Source organism: Beta vulgaris, chromosome 8, assembly GCF_026745355.1.
Source record: "Beta vulgaris subsp. vulgaris cultivar EL10 chromosome 8, EL10.2, whole genome shotgun sequence".
NCBI classification, from domain to species: domain Eukaryota; kingdom Viridiplantae; phylum Streptophyta; class Magnoliopsida; order Caryophyllales; family Amaranthaceae; genus Beta; species Beta vulgaris.
In genome coordinates, this window is record NC_079209.1 from 39825957 (window position 1) to 39836227 (window position 10271).

Here is a 10271-nt window from a genome sequence, read left to right on the forward strand (position 1 = left end):
GTACTACTAGATACCTTATGACCCAATTCCCTAGTATGAAGAGTTGATCTAACCTATTTTAGGGACACATAATCATTACCAACAATAAAAAAATTCACAAAATTCTCATATGACAATGGTAAAAACACAAGCAGAATTAAATCAACATCCTCATCCTCCACCTTAACATCAAAATAACGCAATTCTAATGAAATTGTATTTAATTGATCAAGGTGATTTCTAAGAGGTGTACTTTCATTCATGCGCAGACTTAACAGACGTTGCTTCAAAAGCAACTTGTTGGCTTGAGATTGTCATGTACAAACTGTCCAATTTCAACCATAAATCGGATGCGGTTTCTTCCTCCGCAACTTCAGTGATGATGTCATCAGCAAGACATCATGATCGTTGAATATGCATTCTCCTCCAGAACGACCATATCAATGGCAACAGAATCAGATGACCTTTTTGCCACTGGTGCCCACAACCCTTGTTGCTTCAGTAAAGCCCGCATCTTGATTTGCCACATACTAAAATTGTTTCTCCTAGTGGATTTATCGATTTTCACATTCATCACAGACATCTCTCTCACTGAGATCAATAACCAAAAAGTCTTGGCACCAATATGTATCACAAATTTGAGAAATAACAAATATTGAATGCAAAAAATAATATAGAACATGCAGATATACTATTTTGAGAATCAAGATTCACTTCTTCATGTTGTCTCTTGTCATTTTATCAAGCATCTCGCTAAAATGTAGTATTAATTAGCCTATACTAAGATGTTTCTTGTTAGACTCCGTTGAAAATTTTCTTAAATTCAAACTTCCACTTAAGGCATCACTTTTCTCCTTGGAATAAAATGATAAGATCAGCAAAACCATAACTCAGTTAATTGTCAGTTTCAGATGTGCATTCTCAAGCAGTTGCATGATTACTTGTGGTCACTTATATCTACACTGCAATGTTAATAATTTCCCTTTTCCTTCTAAACCATGTACATTTCTTCTACTTGTCTAAATAACGACCCCAAAAAGGACGGCATAATCACTATTTCAGCTATATACGCACCAAAAAATTCTATTATATGCCTTCACTTTGGACTACATCAAAATACACCCCGAGTACAAAATCTCATCTGCCTCAATTACGAGTAAAAGTCGAAGGATTGAATTGTACTTGGAAGATGCTCATTTCTCCCCCATGGCACAAGGGATGCAAGGAGGATCTTCCCGATCTACTGGAGTAATGAGCTGCAGACAATGGTCATGGAAGGTGTGGCTACAAGGTAGAACAGCTACAGCTGGTGGAATGGGAGGTTGTACGAAGGGACCTTCAGGTGCAAATGATAAGTCTCTTTTGCATAGCATGCAATTGAATCCAGTTGTTGGAGGTATATCAAAACCTGCAAGCCAAAACCATTGTTAATGATATCTCATATTGAGTAAAATGTAACTGGAAGGGAATTGAGCACGGCAGTGTTATTGGCATTCATAGTAAACTGAGAGAGCAGACAATCAAAGACAGGAAAGCATCCCCATTCCAAATTTACGGCACGTTTATTATCAATATATTGCAGATGGTAAGAAAGTTGCATAATGGTGAATGCAATGCAGCAAATAGCAGCTCCTATAGAGACAAGGCCAGTAACGGCAGCTCAACTAGTGGATCAATGCTCAACATAATACATTTAAAAGTTGAATGTCATGAACGAAAAACCCTGGCAAAATATCAATATATGCAACAATTTTCATGGGGAAAATGAGGAGATGCTGCAAAGATTTTTCCTTTTTTTTCTAAATGGGTAACGTGAATGAGCTAACTTGACTTGACCACTGCTGCTAGTCCCCCAGTCCAACTTTGGCACTAGCGGGGATCTGATAAATGACCTAGTCATGGAAAGCAAGCTTTAACAATGCTTGGCAGTTGGTACTGCAAAGATATAAACATAATGAGAGTCCATTACTCTTTTTTGGCATTAGTTCAATTCCCTAGATTTCAGTGATTGCCAAAGTAAGAATGCATCAACCGGCATGGAATACGGGATGATGTCATGGAAGGAAGCAAAAGAGCCAAGTGCCTCCTCAAGTGCTGTTAAGTAAAACTTGGTCCGGTTGGGTACCAATAACAATTACCAAGTCAGACACATTACACAGCATCGGCCGAAAGGACCTCCGAAAATTGTCATAATGAAATTTGTTTTGAATTTCGACTTGAAATGAATTTCAAAATTCATAGCTCTACTAGAAAGAGAAACATAATTTGCTATAATTTCTAAATCGAATTTAAACAGAATCTAATTGCACTCAATTCCCAATTTGTTGAAAAATCCCTTTTTTGGCTCATTCTTCATGAAATCATATAGCTCGATCAAGCTCTAATGGAACTTATATTCTATTTACTAAATCCCATAAAATTTGATACAAAAACTCCAAATATTCATATATGAGCATATATGGAATGTATGAAATACCTATCAACAAAGAATAAAAAAAATGTTTCTTCTCAAATTTTAGAATACAACAGATACAAAAGGAAATGAATTCTTTGTAGCCTTGATTACCAAAAGTATCGAAAGTAATTAATTATTTTTACTACTTTCTGCAGTACAAGAAAAGACTAGAAAGGAGGCTATGCGTGAAATAGATAATAATCATACAAAAAAGCTTACAGGCTGAGCCCTAGTAAACACCTCAAAACACAGAAAAAGAAGACAAGAAAGTGCTAATTGAGAGTTGAGCCTGGTTCACTGGTAACAGGCAGAGTGGCAGGGCAATGGTATTAGACGTTAAGGAGAGAGAAGTGAGTGGGTCTCGATGAGAGCCCAGGCGAGTCTCGTGTGTGATAGTCTAACCTGGATTAAGGATCTAGTTCCCTAGAACCCGTCCTCCCATTAACAAGGGGCTCCAGGGAAAGGCCTTTTTCTCTCCGATCGATCCTGGTGAGAAAAAGCTCCTTGATTATATGAAGTTGGCGAATCCTCAAAATATCCAAAATTGGTAATCCTTATCTCGAACATATAGGCCAAACATGGGTTACAGCTTACTGCTTCAAGATAGAAAAAAAAAAAAAAACGGGGGAGGAAGGTGCTAAGAGAAAAGGAAGCATATTGAGTTCAAAGAGCATCAAGAATACCAGGCAGAATTCTGGCAAGAAATTTAAAAGCTCTCATGCCTACAATCTTCCGATAACTAAGTAACACTGTTCAGTCACTCAACATAGTAGAGTATTAGACAATACTGAAGCCAAAGTTTAAAGATTATAATATTCGGTTGAGATTATCAATGGTAAATAAGTCATTAAAGAGATTTCTCAATGAAAAACTATCAGACTGCTTGTACAAAGGAGTTAAAGAAAGATGCGTGCTGCACGGAAGCCAAAATATGCAGAAATCCCTTGTTAGTACATGTACACCCATCCATCACATAGCAGGGAAAGTAAATCGCCAAAAAAGCTACAGAGGTCAATTTTCAAACTAGATAAATACAGGCCAGGCGAAGAGCAGCATATAATGTATGAACGATGACGCCTTTTCACCACAAAAGTCTGAACAACTCCTAAACAAAATTCTGCAATCTATACAAATATATTAAAAGGTGTGCGAAAACAAGAAACTGTGCCACGTGGCGCTCTCCCTAGGGAGTTTTAGTTCATGTGATAATCCATGTATAATAAAAATATTAAGAAATTGCATAGTATAGGGTTTGATCCCGAGACCTCATGTACATATACTAAAGTTTTAACCACTAGGCTAAGTTGTATTTAGTGTTATTATCATAAAGTATTATATTGATAAATGAAATTTTTTCTTACCCGGGGAATAGCCCGGGCCTAATAATTAGTTTTAGATGGAAGAGGAGTGTCACAGCTCACTACTCATATAAGTAAGAAAATAGAGCATTTAGATAGGGTTAAAAACTCAAGAGGTGCTAGGTAATAGATATATTTTTTACGACTGCATACATAAATTGTCTGGGATTTTAGTGCTACCACTATATTGTAGCTATGTGTTGCACCGCTAATTGTGACTCTTCCAACCTTAATGATGTTATTAGTTAAGCTAAGATATTAGAGTTGGTACAAGAATCCTTTGAGAGTCTTCAGGAAGTAAAACTATCAAAGAAAATACGCAAATCCTTCTCAAACAGTCCAGGAAGAAAATGAATTCGACCCCAAAAAAAGATGTCTAAATTTTCATAGAAGTGCAATTATAATCTGATGAGATAACAGTGCGGATACATCTCTGCAACAATTCAAAGGCTACAAATATTCTGCTTCCCATATTATTAGCCCAGTGTTGGCATTGAAGGCAGTAACTAGCTAACGTATTTACTTATTTTGTTATAGATTAGTATCTTTCACAAAATCATATTTAAATCTTTCTTTTTTACAATGATATTCAAATCTTAAAAGCTACACAATTCTACGTTTGTGGCTTTATATAAGTTTTTACAAATATATAGTCATTACAAATGAATGTGATAGTTTGGCATCAAAGTATCTTTATTAAATTTTTGTATAAGGGGAATGGCATCAAAGTCTGTTAAACATCAAATATGGTGGTAAATTGGGACAAAACATATAATAAGAACAAAACATAATTATTTAAACAAGGATTTAAAGCTAGTGGATAATACTCTGTAGTTTACTACTTTCCTTGCTGTATCAGATCCCGAAAAAGCTTACCTATGACTTGATCATACTACTAATAGTATATATTTAGCAGACAATTTTGTTTAAACGCTCATATGTGTACTTTCTGATTTTCTTGCAAGAAACTTTAACCCTTTACATTATTCCCATGTCAATACATTATTTCTCCTTACACGAAAAAGTACCAAGAAATAGAAATATACTCTTTCTAGCCACCGTATTACCATCTCTTTGCGTCAAGAATATAGCACTAAAGCTTCCAGTCCATAAAGTTCAGCATGGCACAATTTAACTCATAGATTTTGGTTCAAATTCTCTCTTATAGGAGAAGTTCACAAAACCACAATTTTTCGATGTACCTCTAGGTCCTCTACATAGTAAAATTTCAGACATAATAGGTTTAATAATCTAATAAAAAATAGGCATGAAAACTTGCGCATATATCACACTTATGGAAGATGCAACTTTATTATTATCTCCAAAGAAGTACCTCAATAGTTATCCATCTTTTGACAAAACCTGAGCATATATTTTCGCTAAAAGGATTCTTAGAAAATAATTACTTAGTGAATGATGGAAGCAAGAAGAGGCATGCATATATTACCTTGAAACTTTATACGAGCCATTGCACTAGAAGCTTGTGATGCTCTGAAAGCTGGAGCTGCCTTTGCTAAAGCAGCTAACGCAGACTTTCTCAAATCCCTAAGAGCTTGATGATTATTTGAGCTGGTATTAAGCAAACGAGTCTTCCGCGGAGCACTTGCAGATGCTGGGTTATGTGGTGAAGGAGGAAAGGCTGTTGCTGCAGATCTCTTGGATTTATTTGCAGGCTTTGGAATTCTTGCTGAACCAGACCGGGTTGCTACCGTCCTTGCCAAAGCAGTTGGAGGCGCATCTATAGGCGGAGATGCAAAAGCAGGACTTTCAGCTGCAATCACAGGGATGGTGGAAGTGTTTGCAAAAGGAGCTGGGGATATCATTGTAGAACTGGGGGAAGCACTACAAGCAGTTGGGATTTGAGTTGGTGAAACAAAAGCAGCTGAGGGAGGTGAAGAATGCTGCGTGGCCCTTGCTGTGTTAGAGGCTCCAAAAGTATCAGATGCAGGTGGACAATATGTTGTATTCCTGGTCCAAGCACTTGCAGAAAAATCCTTGATTGTAGAACTAGAGGAATTTGCAGAGATAGAAGAGGTTGGCATAGGGCCTGTAGCAACTTGCACCAGGGCATTCTGCAGTAGATCTGGTGAAAATTGTAGCGCAGAAGTTTGAGGCATTATCTTTCTACGCTGATCCTGTATTGAGGTTCGGGGAGGCAAATCTAAGTTTCTTTTGAGAGATTCTCTACTCATAGGTGTAGATGCACAAGGATGCTCACTTTGCAGTGTCCTGTCACCTGCTTGACCTGATAGTTTAGATATCACATCACATATATCAGAGCATTGTAGGCTTGTTGCACACTCTTACACATGACATATACAATAGAAACAAAGCCTTGGTCCCAAAATGAGATATATCAGGGATAATGAAAAGAAAACAAAATAACGGCTTAATCTCCTTGGAAATCGCATATACTCCATGAACTTATCCAACAAAACATTTTACATCCTGAATCATACCCGTATTTCATGCAATGAATGCTTATATATTGTCCAATCGACCAGTAGATTTATGGCACACATGCATCAATTATGTTAATTGTAACATCAGTATATTTGTAACAGCAAACCAGAAGATCTTTTAATAAATATCCATTACACAATAATAGAAGAACCACACGAGCACTGGAAAACAGACATATCAAAATGAAGAAGCCTACTGGAATTGTGGAGGAGATCACTTTTCACAATGTGAAAAGCAGAATGCTTCTCATAGTGCATCTACACTACAATATTTCGTGCAGCACTTAGATCCTCAAAAATTAGCAATCAGTGTTAGTTCTAGGGTCAATGTAATTGTGACCTCTAAGTCTAACAATTAAAGGAGTAGGTATCCCGATAACAAGGCTTTCACTGGAAAACAATGGCCAGGGACTATAAATAACTTCAATCATTCAATGTAAGTCCTTAAATCTCATAAGAGCAGTATCAGAATACCTTTTCAAGTTTAAACTCCAAATAAATGTGAGCCCTCTACATCTTGGAATACAACATTGATGGTTCAACAAGTCATGGAAATGGGTGACCCCAGAGAAATCTGTTAGGAACAGGTTCCCTTGGACACATCTAGCTGATTTAAACATTTCTTAGCATAAAGAAATGAGACACAGCTATTTATGATCAATGAGTGAAGATGCACAGACAGCTCACCTGACTTGTCTTGACGGTCAGATTCTCTAGAAATCATTCCAGAAAGGGGTGACGTGAAGTTGGGGCTTCTATGTGAATTCTGCATCCGCTGAGCAGCATTTTGGTGATTACTCCTTAGGACAGAAGAGTCGAATGGAACTCTCTGCACCGTTCTTCTCATGTACTCCCTCAATCCTTCATTATTGTCAGAGATATTGGAAAGCATGTGTGGTTCAGCTCCAGAACAATCAGAAGGATTACTCAAAGATACTCTTGAGTTAGTCTCAATACTAGATTCCAAGGTTTTGCTACTTGGGGTGGGTATATAATGATGCATGTTCGCCTCTCCTCCACGTAGGTTGGAGATTGGACTCATATCATGCCCAGAAGTCATGGCTCGCAAAGCATAATCATCAGCAGACAAGGTTAGGTTACTCATACAATCCCAAGGAGTCATTAGACCACCTACATTGTTCTGAATCCCAGATACGCTTCCCCTTACATTGTTAAAAGAACCATTAGCTACTTGACCTTGGGGAGAAAAAGAGGTCTCACTCATATGGTTGTTCCCGCGATAAGAATTGGTGTTCAAATTAGGAGCAACCTCATTATGATATCCAAGTGACAGAAATTCTCCATCAAGTTTGTCCGAACTGCTAGGTTGAGATGAATCAACTCTAACCTGGTTTTCATACACCCTTGGAGCAATACTTTGATCGACGTTAGCTGCACCAACACTGAAGTTAGTAAAAGTTCTATTAATCTCTGCTGGCTGTCTGCTATTATTTTGTATCATAAAGTCCATTACACTCATGTCGATGTTTCCAACCCCACAAGTACTTGCAATACTGGAATTTCTGTCCATTGCACCAAGATTATTGTCAAAATGAGGTACCCTGTTCATGCCATGATAGGCAGACATCATGTTATTGGGAATTTGATATTCAGAAATCGTCCTATCCGCCCTTGCACTAGGGAAAATGAAAATCTCATGGTCTTGAATAGAAACGTCATTAGTAACAGTCACATCCTGTTCAGCAGGAATATTCAGAATAGATATATTATGTTCATCCATGTATGTCCCCATATCCAAATCATGTACAGCCGGACTGGGAAAAATTTGTTGGTTCCCATACACATTCCCTGTAGGCAATGGGGAAAAATGGAGTGGCGCAGAGGGGAAGGGAATAGAACTATCAGTACCACCATAATCTGCTGGTAAAAATTCTACATCATTATCTTTCTGCAATTGAGGTGGAGAAATAGAGCTCGCAAAGTCGTCGTGTGTCTGACCATGACTTTCCATACCTCTGGATTAAGGACAACGGAAGTCCAATCAGATTAAGAGCAAAAACATTTATATACAATTGGAAATATTAGCATAGATTAACAAGCACGCGAGCTTAGTTTTACTATTATCAACCAAGTGTTTTCCTGCTTAATGCATAGCCGTATACCACACACACTGGCAACAAAGATAGACAAAATCAACATGTTAAACCTCATAGATGGTGCAGCCTTGGTGGTTTAAGTAAGTGAATACACTTCAACATTAAAACTGAACATAGGAAGATGTAATAGCCTTGGTGGTAACACTTTGATATCGAAACCAAAGACAGGAACCCAGCTCTTCAACTAACTACTTGCTTAAAATTGCTGAGGAAACCATATGGTCCACATTTCCACAAGACTTCGCATCACCGAACTTCCACTGAAACTAATTCTTATAATTGTAACAAGTCACAAGCTCATTTCCTACAAACCCAGTTCTAAAAGTTCAATTAACCTTCCATTTCCGAAACAAAGTCATAACATTTAATAACCCACATAAAAGCAAACAGTAGATAACCAAGAAAAACAACTAAAGGAGAAATAACACGAGTTAAAACAAGCAAATTAATCATAGGTCAAAAAGCAAAATCTTCTACCCGAAACCCACAATTGATAAAGAAATGTTCCTGTAATTTTCCACAATTCAAGTAAAATTCTGACCAATAACTCAATCAAAATCATCTAACGGCAATAATTCACAACCAAAATCCCATCTTGAAAAAAATACCAAGATAGCAAAAAGGAAATTCTTGAACACCCATCAAAACAATACGCCGAAAAATTAAATTCAAGAGTAAAATTCCATGATCGGAAAAGAAACAGTGACATCATGACAAGGGAAAGACAAGAACTACAAAAAAAACGAAAACAAAGCGAGGAAAATAAAAAAAATGCGTTGAATAATTAAAGAAGAAAAAGATTACCAAAGGTTGAATTTGGGAGGAGATGTTGGAGTGAGCATGAGCGTACGGAAGGTGGAGGGTGGAGAGACAGAAAGAGGAGAGGGGAAGAGGGGGTTGTTTTTGGCGCTTAGGGCGGAAGAGTTTTAAAGGGTTCGGTGTGGGACCCACTTAAATGCACTCTCTTTATCTTTCAAAGACAACACTTCCTCTCTCCTTGGTGCTTACGTGGGAGATCCCTCATTGTCCATCAATTTTCACCTTCACCTATGCTCACTTGCTCACCATTGCACAATTTCTATTGCTGCGTCACTCTCATTTTTTATTTTTTATTTTTTATTTTTTTCTTTTAAAAAAAAAAGCAATTAATCAAGGGATAAAGCGTACATGAGTAGATAAGGAGCTACAGTATTTTCTCGTCAAAAAAAAAAAAAAAGGAGCTACAGTATTTAAAAAATGACTAACCTAGTATTGCTCATAATCGAACGGCACTACCTTAGCAAGGTGGTGGGCAACAAAGTTCCCATCTTTTTTAACATGAGAAAAACTAATGAAATCGAAATCAGAACAAAGAAAAAGAATGTCTCAGAGAATTGAATCCAAGTTAGAGAAGTAGATCGCAGCCATAGAGAGCCGAGAGATAAGAACATGTGCATTCGACTCAACAATCACTCTCTTAATACCTTGCTTTCTAGGCCAACACACTGACATAAGGATGGTGTTGTAACCTAAAAATCGGCGGCTACTATGATGGCACGTGGCACCATCTCACCTCTACATGTGGCATTTGCTTGGGCAGAGAAAAGTACAAAGGTCTGCAGGTTCTTTGGGCTAAGGTACACTTTTCTGAGGAAAAGGTGTACTGAAAAGCTCCCTTGTGGCCCTAAAATTGTACTTAGGCCCAATGAAGTAAAGCATGATTCAGCTAAAGGGTAAAATGTATTGACCAATCAACACTTGCCATGTGTCCTGATATTATTGCTCAGTCAATCAGATGCTCCCAAATTAGGGTGACATCAAGGTACAGCAGTTATTTCAAACTGTATAAATAGTCCTTGAAATCAGGGGAAATGTACGTTTTTCAGAGCATAGTACTGTTATTCTGCCATAAATTCTCTCT

General features: G+C 37.5%; 1 protein-coding gene across 1 annotated transcript; it reads right to left on the reverse strand.

Moving 5' to 3' along the window:
• Positions 1-848: 848 nt before the first annotated feature.
• LOC104901447 (hypothetical protein) lies at positions 849-9433 on the reverse strand. The gene is made up of 4 exons (XM_010689033.4): positions 9176-9433; positions 6942-8230; positions 5240-6037; positions 849-1387 (listed from the first exon to the last, which is right to left on the reverse strand). The coding sequence occupies exons 2-4, from the start codon at positions 8224-8226 to the stop codon at positions 1173-1175; spliced, it is 2298 nt and encodes a 765-aa protein (XP_010687335.1). The 5' UTR covers positions 8227-8230; positions 9176-9433; the 3' UTR covers positions 849-1172.
• Positions 9434-10271: the final 838 nt, after the last annotated feature.

Bases quoted from the DNA above. Each gene is read 5' to 3' on its own strand.
- LOC104901447 (XM_010689033.4), bottom strand. From the start codon at position 8,226: ATGGAAAGTCATGGTCAGACACACGACGACTTTGCGAGCTCTATTTCT. The intron at 6,038-6,941 runs GTGAGCTGTCTG...CTAAACTATCAG, and splicing joins TGACCGTCAAGACAAGTCAG to GTCAAGCAGGTGACAGGACA. The intron at 1,388-5,239 runs GTAATATATGCA...TTTGGCTTGCAG, and splicing joins GGCTCGTATAAAGTTTCAAG to GTTTTGATATACCTCCAACA.